This window comes from Carassius gibelio, chromosome A12 (assembly GCF_023724105.1).
Source record: "Carassius gibelio isolate Cgi1373 ecotype wild population from Czech Republic chromosome A12, carGib1.2-hapl.c, whole genome shotgun sequence".
NCBI lineage: Eukaryota > Metazoa > Chordata > Actinopteri > Cypriniformes > Cyprinidae > Carassius > Carassius gibelio.
In genome coordinates, this window is record NC_068382.1 from 16,296,111 (window position 1) to 16,309,838 (window position 13,728).

The 13,728-nt window shown below is 37.3% G+C and overlaps 1 protein-coding gene across 10 annotated transcripts in view; it reads left to right on the top strand.

The window, feature by feature from the left end:
* Positions 1 to 6,576, top strand: part of LOC128025303 (rho GTPase-activating protein 12) — a 45,447-nt gene extending 38,871 nt beyond the window's left edge. For 9 of the 10 annotated variants that reach the window (XM_052611520.1, XM_052611519.1, XM_052611522.1 and 6 more), the window contains 8 exons: positions 224 to 322; positions 421 to 523; positions 602 to 715; positions 824 to 922; positions 1,019 to 1,096; positions 1,578 to 1,712; positions 2,624 to 2,729; positions 4,821 to 6,576. In XM_052611520.1, coding sequence (XP_052467480.1) covers positions 224 to 322; positions 421 to 523; positions 602 to 715; positions 824 to 922; positions 1,019 to 1,096; positions 1,578 to 1,712; positions 2,624 to 2,729; positions 4,821 to 4,995 — 909 coding nt within the window. In that variant the 3' untranslated portion in view covers positions 4,996 to 6,576. Of the gene's footprint in view, positions 1 to 223; positions 323 to 420; positions 524 to 601; positions 716 to 823; positions 923 to 1,018; positions 1,097 to 1,519; positions 1,713 to 2,623; positions 2,730 to 4,820 lie in introns of those variants that run through there. The other variant, XM_052611528.1, reaches the window with a different exon arrangement.
* Positions 6,577 to 13,728: the final 7,152 nt, after the last annotated feature.

Sequence of the window (13,728 nt, forward strand, 5' to 3'; positions counted from 1 at the left end):
TAGAAGACAACTGTGTTTAACAAATAGCTAATTTATTACTTATTTAGTACTAATTAAATTACATAAAGTTCTGTAATACATTTAATCATCCTAATTGCATTATGATAACGATTGCCAAGTAACGTAACAACTATCCAATTACAATCCAAGTTTTCCAGGATTAACTACAAATATTTTTACTGTAACTGAATCTGTCCTGACTCCTGCTCTCTGACCCCGGCAGCTGAAGACACGAGTGGGCACAGAGCTGCTGATCCAGTCTGAGATTGACACTGTTATTAATGAATGGTTCAGAGCGCTTTCTGAGACCATCAACACACATGTGAGCGAAATACACACCCCACACTGCACAAAATGATGAAATGTACAGCATACACCGATGTTCAAAGGTACATTGCAATGAGAATGCATGTGTTGTAGGCTTGGGAGTCTGATGAGGCCATTGAAGAGGACATGCCCGAGTCTCCCGGTACTGAGAAACACGACAAAGAGAAAGACCCCCGAGACTCAAAGAAAAACAGAGGTACGGAAGACATACATTTGTAAAAGAAATCACGACAACACAGGGTTTGATGAGTTGTGATGTGTTTGTGCCCTCTAGTGAAGAACTCCAGTTTGGATTCGTCTGAGCAGAAGAAGACCAGAGTCAAACTGAAGAAGTTCCTCACACGGAGACCCACCTTGCAGGCTGTCAGGGATAAGGGCTACATAAAAGGTCAAATACACTGGTATAAGCACATACAGCTTAAGAATTAGGAGTTTGGGGCTTTAGTGAATGATCTACATAGAAGACACCTCTGGTAACCCTTCTGTCTGTTCTCAGATCAGGTGTTTGGCTGCAGTTTGACTGCCCTGTGTCAGAGAGAAGGCACTTCCGTACCTCATTTTGTCAAGATGTGCATCGAGCATGTGGAGAATACAAGTTTGTTTCATTAATTGGATTGCTAATAAAATTTTTGATGTGTCATTGTAGGACTGCATTCACTTCCTGTCTAATTTCTCTGTATCTTTTTCTCAGGCTTGACTGTTGATGGCTTGTACAGAGTCAGTGGAAACCTGGCTGTCATACAGAAACTGCGCTTCGCAATCAATCACGGTAGGGAAGAACTGCTTCGTTCTGAATGTAGTTTCTTTTAAAATGATACAATCTCGCAAACAGCTCTCGCACACCAGTGTTGTTATTGTTAGACGAAAATGAAAAATACATTTAAAATAAATGAATATTTTATTTTGAACAATAAAGTTTAAACAATCAGATGATTGTAGAAAATGATTGGGTAACTCTTTACTTTAAGGTGTCCGTGCTACACGTTACATGTACTTACTATGTAATAATCAATTATGCATAATAACATGCAAGTAACCCTAAGCCAAACCTAAATTCTAACCTTACCATATAATAAGTGCATGTAGTTTATATGTTACTCAGTACTTAAATGTATAATTACGCTGTAGCAAAGACACCTTAAAAGAAAGTGTTACCAGTTATTGAAAATCAGTCTGATGTTTGTGTCCGCAGCTTTGGTTTTTCCTCTCCGAACCATCATCATATGAAGGGTGTGTTTCTTTGTCTGCAGATGAAAAGGTGGATCTGGAAGACAATAAATGGGAGGACATCCACGTGACTACAGGTGCTCTGAAGATGTTTTTCCGGGAGCTTCCAGAGCCTCTGTTCACTTACGCATCCTTTAATGACTTTGTTGAAGCCATCAGTGAGTACTTTTATTTCGCTGTCTGTTAGATATCAGATTTAATGTGAGCTGCAAATGTGTGAGAAATGTGGTTTTGTATTTGTCTTCTATTAATTTCTTCAGATTCTCCTTTGCCCCATTTTAAACGAGGATTTAAAGGATTTTTAAAAGTTTAAAACAAATAAAAGCTTTGATGTAAAATGAAGATGAAGTATAAAATATTCTTCACTGTTTCTCGGTCACTAATCAAAAGAATTTGTGATACTTCTGTAAACTCCTTTGTACAAATGTTCTTGCTTTTTTTTTTATGGACACCACTCCTGTTTTAAAAATGTTTTCATGTTTATGAAAGAAGTCTCTTATGCTTACTGAGGTTACATTTATTTGATAAAAAATACAGTAAAACAAGTCATATTGTGAAATATTATTGCAGTTTAAGACAGCTGTATTTTAATATCATTTTAATATATTTAAAAATGCTATTTTTCACGAGCCTTCATATATCATTATAGTATGGTGATTTGGTGATCAAGAAATATTTATTTCTATTATTAATGTTATGCTGCTTAATATTTTTGTGGAAACCGTGATGTTTTTTTTTTTTTTTATGAAAATCTATTAGAACGATATGAAAGCCTTTGCTGTCACTTTTGATCAGTTTAATGAATCGTTTCTTGATAAAAGTATTAATTTCTTTAGTGACCCCAAACTTTTGAACAGTAGTGTACAAAATGCTCTTTGAATATTCTTTTCGGTAAGGTTACAGAATGGACATTGCTTTTATTATTCTCCAAGAATACTAATAAAGCATCAGCCACAAGAGGGAGCAGTTTGACTTGGGAATCGTTTTTCTTCCCATTCCCAAACTTGGATCATCAGTAGCATCTCAACCGCATCCTAATCCTGCTTTTTTGATTTTGCTTACTTTTCAGAACACTCAGATTACAAGCAGCGAGTCCAGTCCATAAAAGACTTGCTCAAACAGTTGCCAAAACCCAATCAGGAAACAATGAAAGTGTTATTCAAACACCTGAAAAGGTAAGGAGTTACTCCTGTCGTTGTTTGAAATGAAACTTCAGTATGTTACTCACCGGCCCTTCATTGCAAGGATGGATTTGTCATTTTGAGTTAAAAGGCCTTTCTTTCCAAACCATCATCATTCATTATTGATTTAGGGCCATGCTGGTGTGTGTGATTGTTAGAGGTGAGGAGGGTGTGGTCGGGGCCTCTATCCAGTTATCTCACTGTATCCATTACTGGGACAGACCTGGAGACGAGCCAACTACATCATTATGAGAGAGAGAGAGAGAGGGACAGGAAGAGTCTGAAAGGAGGGTGTGCACCACATCCTACTGATGCATTGCCATTGGCACTGGGGTGTGATGCACGAGCCACTGAGAGAGAAAGAGAGTCGTGAGAAATATTAAGAGCAGGAGACTGACAGAGAGAGAACACGAAGGGCTCGCTGTCTGCGATTGTGATGCAGTAGGAATGTAATTCAGTTAGTTAACAGCCTGTGTAAACAGTTCTTGACTGTGACATCAACCTTGGGAGATGTGGAGAACGCAACTGTTATGTTGCTGATGCTCCAGGCTGTTTTAGGAGGTCTTGTGTAGTGTTGATCAGCATGAAGTGACATCCTCTTTGCAGCTCAAGACAGGCCCATTTAGACAGGAAGAGGCATTTAAAATGACCTCTTACTTTGTTGCTACTAGGATTGCTCTGATATAAAATATTTATATACTATATATATATAATATATATAATATAATATATATAATAAATTTATATACTATTTTGCCTGAATTAAAAAAAAAAAAATACGGTCAATAATTTTATGGTGAATTTAGGCATCGCAACATTATAATGTATATTATGAAAAATAGAAATAAAAATATATTTTTTTAAAGATGCCTCTTATGCTCACCAAGGCTGCTTTTGTTTGATCTAAAATACAGTAAAAAGAGTAACATTGTGAAATATTATTATTAATATAAAAATCGCTGTTTTCTCATTTAATTTATTTTGAAATGTAATTTATTTCTGTAATGCGAAGCTGAATTTTTAGCAGTCATTACTCACGTCCTTAGTGTCACATGACCTTTCAGAAATCATTTTCATATGCCGATTTGGTGGTCAAGACACATTTCTGCTTAATAGTTTTACTGCTTAATATTTTTAAATTATAAATCTATATTATAAATGTATTAGCTGGCACTATTGGTCAATTTAATTTGTCCTTCCTGAATAAGAGCTTCCGTTTCATTCAGAATTTCGAACAGTCGTGTATTTTAGCTTGCATCGTTTACTAGAGTGTTTTTAGGCATCATGCTGTTGTGATTCAAGAAGTGACTGGTGATATTATTTGATTGTAATTATGTAAAAAAATATGTGATTTACCTGAATGGAGATAGGAGTCCCTATACTTGTAGATTTAGGTTTATGAAGCAACCTTTTATAACCATAAGCTGTTAACAGCACCTCTGTTATCACATCCATTCCAAATCTTAAAATAATGATGAGCTACAGAGCTGCTTCCTCAGTGGCAGGTGAGAGTCACATGAATCTTTAATCAGGCCGGGCTTTCTTTAGGGAGTTGTCTTGTTCAGTCTGGTGAGGTCTGTCCATTTCTACCTTAATCTTGCTCTCAGCATCATGCAGGGCATTGGTCAAAGTGTCCAGAAAACTCTTATTTTCACACTACATATGGAGTGAATTATTTTCCCCGTGTTGTTGTATGAGAGTGTGCCTTACTGTGTAATTCTGAACATCATTCCAGATCTGTATTGAGTCTCAGTTGTAATTGCTATATCAAACACGCTCAATGACATTTGCCTTTGCCTCCATTTGCATTTAAATGGCTCTTGGTCTACTGTAACCCAGAATGGAGGACGGAGGCATAGCATTCCAGAAAAATGATGGTTTGACATTTGGCTGTTGTGGGGAAAAGGCATCTGTATTTGTGTATTTCTTTAAGCACAATACCCAAATATTTTTCCTAATGCAGAATCGCTGGCATTGAGCAGATTTGGCATTTTAATGTAGAGTGTGGTTACAGTGATGGTTACATTTTTAAGCATTTTACTGGAAAGAAAGACAAGACCCTTATTCTTTCTCTCTTTTTTTCAGAGTGATAGATCATGGCGAGGTGAACAGGATGACTACCCAGAGCGTGGCTATCGTGTTCGGCCCGACCCTGCTGCGGCCGGAGATCGAGACGGGCAATATGGCGGTTCACATGGTCTATCAGAACCAGATTGTAGAACTCATCCTTCTAGAGTATGAGAACATTTTTGGCAGGTAGAACATCTCTGAGTGACACCACCTGAGAATCAGTTCAGAGAACACAATACCAGAAGTTTAATATCTTTACTATCCATCACCCAAAAATTGCACCACCGCTATGGACCAAGCTTAATAGAGTATATAAACAAACCTGAGTGGATCTACTGTGACATATGACTGGATATAAGCGAAGAAAATGAATACAGAAAGGTTCTTTATGCACTTAATATTTTTGAGGATTTACTTTTTTTTTTTTGGATCGTCATTCCTTGGCTTAGAATAAGCTTGATGGACCTTTGGACAATTATGGATGGTCAACAGTCTCCATTATGCACTCTTTTTTTTTTTTTGAGAAATGGGAATATTTCTAATAATTGGACACTGGAATGGACTTCATCTTGGCCAGTATTGACGACTAGAATGAAAGCGGACGCTTTCAAGTCTCACCAGATTGAGTTCTTTGCAGTGAAGTGTACAAAAGTAAAACTGATTGTGCGGTTTGATTTATTCAGACACGTAACTGACTTGTATCTGGCCTCCCGTGGGCTCAGAGTTTTTGTTTTCTTCATTTTTTTTCCTGTGGAATAAGCTGAAAGTGCACTGTATTAGGAAACAGTATTATTTGACAATGACTACTGACCTGCGGATAATGGGGTCGATTTAATTGGACAATGATTAATAGTCAGTATTAGGACAGGAATCCTGTTTCAAATCGGATAGACTCTTGTTTTGTTTTTTTCTCCATATCCACCCATGTTTGCCCTCCATCCACACCTCCCGAAAAGTTTACTGGAAAGACCGTGCGCCTTTTCCTTTAGGACTTCATGCGACTGGATAACAGACATGCTCATCACATCCTTTTAATGAGAAGACCCTCCCTTTAATGAAATATCAAGACTTTCACGTGTTTGAGGTCAAGCCTGTGTTGTTTCCTTGAAATAAATGGCCGTGTTGTGCTGAATTGTGTAACAGTATGCAGAGAACCAGATTGTTTTTCAGATGTGAAGCCAATGTGTCGTGTTGAGCTCTCAAGAACAGTCAGAGATCTCGTCTCTAGCCTGTGTAGCTCTCAAGGCTTACAGGAAAAAGAAAGGTGAGATGCTTAGATCGGCATTTAGGCCTTACATGGTTTCAGATCAATACAGAATATTCATCTCCTGTTTCCTGCTCTGGCCCTCGATGGAAAGGAGCTCCATAACAAATGGACAGGATGGTACTGGAAGTAGTACTGCGGTTAGTGTTAACTGAAGGTACGCATGGAAAACGCGATCTCGGTCTTGTTTTTAACCAAATTCAGAAAACATATGTACAGATTAATTCAAAAAGAACTTGAACCTGTTGTACAAAAAAAAAAATGCCATTAATGAAGTGTGATGAAGTTGTGTGTCAATCAATAACAAGTGAAAAGATCTAATTTTGTTGATGTACAGATGAAGGATATGAGTATTAGGTGGGACGGGGCAGGGGTGATGTCATCACGGATTTGTGAACTACACACTTTGAATGTAATTTTCAGACTAACTGCTGTTTCTGAAATTGACGTCTAATCCTTATTAAAAAAGACAAAACTCATGGATAATATTAAAGTGATGATGCCTGAGTTATTAGTCTAGTGTTTATTTGCATTCGTGTGTCGCCATTCATCTCAATATAGCAGGAACTGATTAATATGGAATGATGCGGGGAACGTTTCCTTCCTTTTAATACAATGATTAAAAAAAAAAAAAAATCCTGTTTATCTGAGCAGATTGTGCAGCACTTTTCTGTATTTTTAAACCTTTAGTCGGTAGCTTCAGTAAAACACTGTAGTAATTCGTTTTAATAGATTTAAATCACCTTTTAGCAAAATATTATATTTTTATGGTTTTGGGTTAGCTTTATATAACCCACTCTGTTTTTCTAGACCGGAATCTATGAAAAAGTGACATGGAAAATGACAGAATAGTGACTGGGTGGAGATCAAATCAGACTCCTACTTGAAACCAGGAGCTAAAACGAGCAAGACTTTCCAAATGAGAAAACAATTAGCTCATATCCATAATTCATAGCTCTGACCACACTCTGCTTCAGCCAGGGCCCCAGAGGTGTCTGAATTGCACACCATATGCTCCTGCGTGTCTGTGGGGCAAAGGTGCCAGGAAAGCCCCTGGTCTTGTGTGTCCGTGGAGGCCAAAGTGTGGTGAGGAAATCTGATCAAGCCATTATGACCCATAAAACATTCATGACTTTGATTCTTCTCTCTCTCCTTCTCTCTCTCCTTCTCTCTCTTTCTCTCTCTATGTGTGTCATTTTCTGTGTTGCGTCTTCTTGGCTCCTGATCAGTACGAGTGACAGACTCTGACCGACCAAGAGCATGTTTGTGCCTAAAACGTTTAAGACTGAGGACTTTCATAACTATAATTGAGTCTTCTCTGGATTTGCTTCTTCAGGGATCCGTTTTCATATCTGCGTTTTGGAGCCCCAACTAAACTGAGTAATTGTGTTCATTAAAACAAACGTGGAAACATTTCACGCATTTGCTGCTCTGTGCAACCTCCCTGAAGTGCTGTAAGTTAAGATCTAGAGAAAAAGAAGAAATAAGCCAAATTTTCTAATCGTGCATCTTTGACAGCAACACAACTTGGAATAATTTGCATGTATGAAGAGAGCAGATGAAATTATTTTATTTGACAGGGTTACAACATTTATAGGGCTTCATATAAAGGTAAACTGTTTTTGTGGGCTGTAAATCTGTATGCATGCAGCCTGAATGACATTTATTGGGATGTCCTGGCAGCTGATAAGAGTCTGTCTGCTGTTACTTTAAGCTTTAAGTGTAGTAGAATGTGATATTATCAGGGTTCGAGATACCTCTTGTGCAAAATAATTGACCATTAATGCAAACATTGCACAGAGATGTAAACCACGCCGGATGATGCCGAAATCCATTTCCTCTCTCTAATTGGTTTTTATAAGGCAACTGTGTAAATATTGATGGTACTTTCATGTAAAGTTGTGCTTATTCCTCACTTGAGACACTCCTGAGGCTCCTGTGCATAAATGCTCCATTTACAGAGTCTTTGCAAATACCATCTCAAGTATCCTTTAAAATAAACCCCAAATGCACACGGGCATTGGCTAAAATAATCATAGGAGTACTTCAAATGATACCTGCCCATGCTTCGGTATTAATGAAGTTCACTTGGTTGGACTTGATTGTTTGTGCTTTGGGAAATTCAATGCATTTTAAATAGACACCTGCTTGTGGGATTTACATAAGGTAATTGCACAAAGCTGGAAATAGTATGTCTGCAATAGGGCCGTTCCTTCTTCTCGTGCACTAATACAATCAACCCCATTAAATAGGCCGTAAATATGGAGCTGCTGTATCATACGAGTCTGACAGATAATGGACCCCTCTGCATGCCCATTTACATTTACTATCCTGGGTGAAGCCTGATTGGTTTATCTGTACTCCATCATCTGACCCAGCATTAAGAGCTTGTAAATTTTGCAGGAGAGAACACCTGAAGAACCCTGTCTAGAGTTTAATAGAGTGTGTGTGTCAATATGCAAAAATGGGTCATTATGCAAAATGGGCACCTCTTCCAGAGTGCCAAATAAGAAGTTCTCTTTTTTGCAAGATTTAAAAAAAATTCTGTCCAACAAATAATATTTCAGTGTTCACATATGCACTGTTCCAAAGACTGCTTTGGGGAATGATGCCTCAAAAGTAACAAGACTGTTATTTTAAAGTCTTTTAATGTCAAATTTAATAGTGACAGTGCTGTAGAAAGTAATAAGAAAACAACAAAATGCTAGGTTTTATTTCCATAATTTTGTTCACGTGAAAATGTGCATATTTGCTAAAAAGACATTCTACTAAACAAATAAAAAGAAAAAGTTTCAAATATTATTTAAACAATTTATTCATAAAATGTGTTTTCTGATGCATTTAGAAAAATGTTCACAGCAGCACAAGTTTGCATCAAGTATTTGTTGTAATATATAATAGATAATATTTGCTCTGTTGTCAAAATGTTAAAAAATGTACCATTTATGTACTGATGTGTTTAAGGTACTAATATACATTATTTAGGGGTAAATAAGATGCAAATGTGTACCTTTTGACAGCTTTTTCTAAGAGTGTACCTTTTTATATCTTTGTAACCTCATTTACTCCTAAATGGCACATATTAGTCCCATAAAGTTGCATACTGTATTATACTTAAAAAGCACATTAATATTTTGAAAGTGCTTATAGTGTATATTTGTACCTTTTGAAAGGGTACTGCTCCAGTGGCAGTTTCTGATTTAACAAATTACACACATTTTGTAAAATGACTCTTAGGATGTCTTAAAAGAAGACAAGGGTAGACAGGAGTTGGATTCGAAAGTTTAATGAGAAGCTAAGAGCTCTACAGCTTTATAACTGCACATAAACACATCCAGAGTAAAGACAGTGAAACCCTTTAAAGCCATGCTTGTGTATTAAACTGACAGTAATTTAAAAGCAATGCCCTCTTCACTAGTCTCTGGTGATTCGGTCTCTCTCCACCCGTTAATTAGTTTGTCTCCAACTGCTGATTTAGCCTGATTTAGCCTTGGTGTCCTTGCAGAAAGCCATGTGGTGGGTCTCTTTTACAAGCGGTTTAATTCTGTTCAGGCCCTTGGAGTGGTGTTAGACCCCGTCAGCAGCTTATTAGCATGTGTGCCTTCTAGCAGAGCCCCCGCTTCTCCTAAGGCTTAATAATATGTGTTTCTTCAACTAACATCCTTATTAGTGCTACTTATTAGTGACAATCACACTTATAAATAGTGCTGTGTGCTTTTTAATTAAGGTCTATGAAATCATAGGCTTGATGTGCGAGCGTGTGTGTGCATGTGATAAATGAGGGGTGTTTGCGCAAATGTTATGACTGCTGATCTTCTGAGTTTTCCTCACACACATACACACTCTTCACACCTTGCTCTTGATGATTTATGATCTGAGGTGCAGCATCCTCTTTACAGTGAAGCTTTGCTGAGAAGATAACAGCAGCTCCAGAGATACAGGCCTGTAATGTTAAACATCAGTTAGGTTGTTGCCTACTCATACATGCAGCATTTCCCTTTGGAATTTGTATGCTTAAACAGGCCGTCCTTTGTCACCTTTGGCACTGAAGGGGATGTGAGAGGGATCTATCTAATTTTTATTTTATTTATTTTTATCCATACTGTGGAGATCAATGGCTACAAGCAACTTTTTGGTTACCCACATTCTTCAAAATATTTGTGTACAAAAGAAAGAAACTGGAACAACTGACCATTTAAACAAAACCACAATGCTTTTACACACACACACACACACACACACACACACACATACATATACACTCTCCTAATTAGGGACACCATACTAATACTGTGTTTGACCCCCTTTCGCTTTCAGAACGGTCTTAATTTTATGTGGCATTGATTCAACAAGGTGCTGAAAGCATTCTTTAGAAATGTTGGCACATATTGATAGGATAGCATCTTGCAGTTGATGGAGATTTGTGGGATGCACATCCAGGGCACAAAGCTCCCGTTCCACCACATACCAAAGATGCTCTATTGGATTGAGATCTGGTGACTGTGGGGGCCATTTTAGTACAGTGAACTCAGTCATGTTCAAGAAACCAATTTGAAATGATTCGAGCTTTGAGACATGGTGCATTATCCTGCTGGAAGTAGCCATCAGAGGATGGGTACATGGTGGTCATAAAGGGATGGACATGGTCAGAAACAATGCTCAGATGGGCGGTGGCATTTAAACGATACCCAATTTACAACTAAGGGGCCTTAAGTGTGCTAAGAAAACATCCCCCACACCATTACACCACCAGCAGCAGCCTGCACATTGGTAACAATTCAATTCAAATTCTGACTCTATACCATCAGAATGTCTCAACAGAAATCGAGATCAGACCAGGCCACATTTTTCCAGTCTTCAACTGTGAAATTTTGGTGAGCTCGTGCAAATTGTAGCCTCTTTTTCCTATTTGTAGTGGAGATGAGTGGTACCCGGTGGGGTCTTCTGCTGTTATAGCCCATCCGCCTCAAGGTTGTGCGTGTTGTGGCTTCACAAATGCTTTGCTGCATACCTCGGTTGTAACAAGTGGTTATTTCAGTCAAAGTTGCTCTTCTATCAGCTTGAATCAGTCGGCCCATTCTCCTCTGACCTCTAGCATCAACAAGGCATTTTCTCCCACAGGACTGCCGCATACTGGAAGTTTTTCCCTTTTCACACCATTCTTTGTAAACTCTAGAAATGAATGTGTGTTAAAATCCCAATAACTGAGCAGATTGTGAAATACTCAGACCGGCCCGTCTGGCACCAACAACCATGCTCAAAATTACTTAAATCACCTTTCTTTCCCATTCTGACATTCAGTTTGGAGTTCAGGAGATTGTCTCGACCAGGACCACACCCCTAAATGCATTGAAGCAACTGCCATGTGATTGGTTGATTAGATAATTGTATTAATGAGAAATTGAACAGGTGTTATAATCGTTATAATCCTTTAGGTGAGTGTGTATATATATATATATATATATATATATATATATATATACATATATACATATATATATATACATATATATATATACATATATATAATGTTTACCCTTTTTTCTAAAAAATTTGTTGTTTCTCTTTTGTAGTAAATGTATTTTTTATAACTGACTGAGGTTGTTACAATCTCTGAAATTACTATAAAAGTATAATAAAATGTATTCCAAGTGTTTTTATTCATTTCTTTTCAGTGAACTGGTTTAACCGCTTTACAAAGGCGGAGTAAATTCTACGAATCGGACTGATTTGTTAAACTGAATGAATTGCAGTTTTGTTTGTTGTCGGATCATCACACAAAGTGATGACTTTAGAAGACTTGTTATATCAAACAAACCACAGGAACCACGTTCACAGTGAATTTGTGTCATATTCAGTGTCATTTCTTGGCCAAGAATATGCAAGACATTAAAAACCTCTGATGTTATGCTCCATGAAATAAAAGTCAAATGGAACTAAATCAGAGTGAGTAAATGATGAAACGAATGGGCGAACAATCCCTTCAACATCATACAGACTAAATAAAGCTCTATCTTAGCTCATCCTAATACTTTGTACACAGTTAGCCTGATTCTTCCTTTATCTTTATAAGTTTTTGTCAAACAAACAAACACTGTGGCCATGAATTCATCCTGTTGTAATGTTGTAACGTGAACACTAGGGTGTAATGAAGATCATGGTTTAGCCCTTCCACAGACTTAATTCTTGCTGTCAGCTTATTTCTTTTTATTGCACATTATCCTTCCTTCTCCCAGAATCCACCTACACGTTCCCTTCCCTCCTTTTCTGCTCCTCTCCTCCAAAGCAGAGCTGGCAAGAGTTGCCAATACTAAATAAATCCATTTTTGATATTCCTACAGCTCTTTCTTCTTCTCTCTCCCTCGCTCAAGTATGCTCTCGCAATTCAGTTATGTTTAGAGGAGCTCTGGTGATTTATACAGTTCAAGATATTCAGCGTGCCCTATTTTTCCCTCTCCCTCCTCCCCTCGCTTGTCTAATGAAGTTAGTGTGGATGCAGCGGAGAGAAGTAGATTAGAGCTGAGGTGATGAGGCAGAAGGGGAGCCTCAGTCCTCCTGTACACGGGCCCGAGGAGGGGCTGCTGGGGTCGGCCGGGACGAATTCCCTCTGCTCCTGAGCTGGAGATCTAATTGATTTTTTGCACCCTGGGCCATCTGGCTTAAAGTGTGTTTCATTGTGTGTGTGTGTGTGTGTGTGTGTGTGTAAGACAACAGATCTCTTCTTGAATCTGGTTTACGCTCACATTTGTTATTTAAAAGCACTGACTGCATGCTACTCTTTCAGTGGGGGATTCTTATTAAATCATTATGTGCTAGAGCATGTCTGTGACATCATCACCAAAAGTCATCTGTGTTCCAGAAAAGAGACCACATCATCACTATCTTCATTTCACCTGAGAATATGTTCAGCGAACACAACAACCAAGGTATCTCGTTTTAAAATCTGTTTGTCGATGACAATCAGAGATGTCTGAGATGTTAAAAAAGCAGAAAATATAATTTTAAATGAAAGTGGAAAGTAGTTGCGCTGTCTTCATAGATTTTTGAAAAGCATTTTCCACAAAACTATACTTGTACTTCTACTTGTAGTTTTATTTTTTTTTGAAAAAATATGTTTTGGAGCCATAAATTTGACCTTAAAAATATTTTTCAAAAATAAATATCTGAATTAATAAATGGATGAATTAATATAAAAAAATTTTTGGTGGAAAAATGTTTTGTTGTTTTTTTTTTCAAGTATTTCCACATTTACATTTTTAATGTAATATTAAATGAATTATATATATATATATATATATATATATATATATATATATATATTATAGACAAATACAAATTTAGACAATTACTAATTTAAACAAATATTTTATTCTTATTATTAATAATATTATTATGTATTTATTTTTGCAGTGAAGCAGCTAATCAAATTTACAAATTTGCAAAAGCAAAAAGCTTATATGGAGATGCTATATCTTTAAGCTCCGTTTCTTCAGACGTGGTTAGTGAAATCATGTTACAGCAGTCATGTTGTTTGTCTTCTCTTACAGTCTCCGAAGGAAGATGCTATTACAAATATAGCATATATCAGCAACATCAGCATGTTACTGTAATAAATATTTGCTATTTGTATCTGTCTATTATAATATGCGTGTGTGTGTG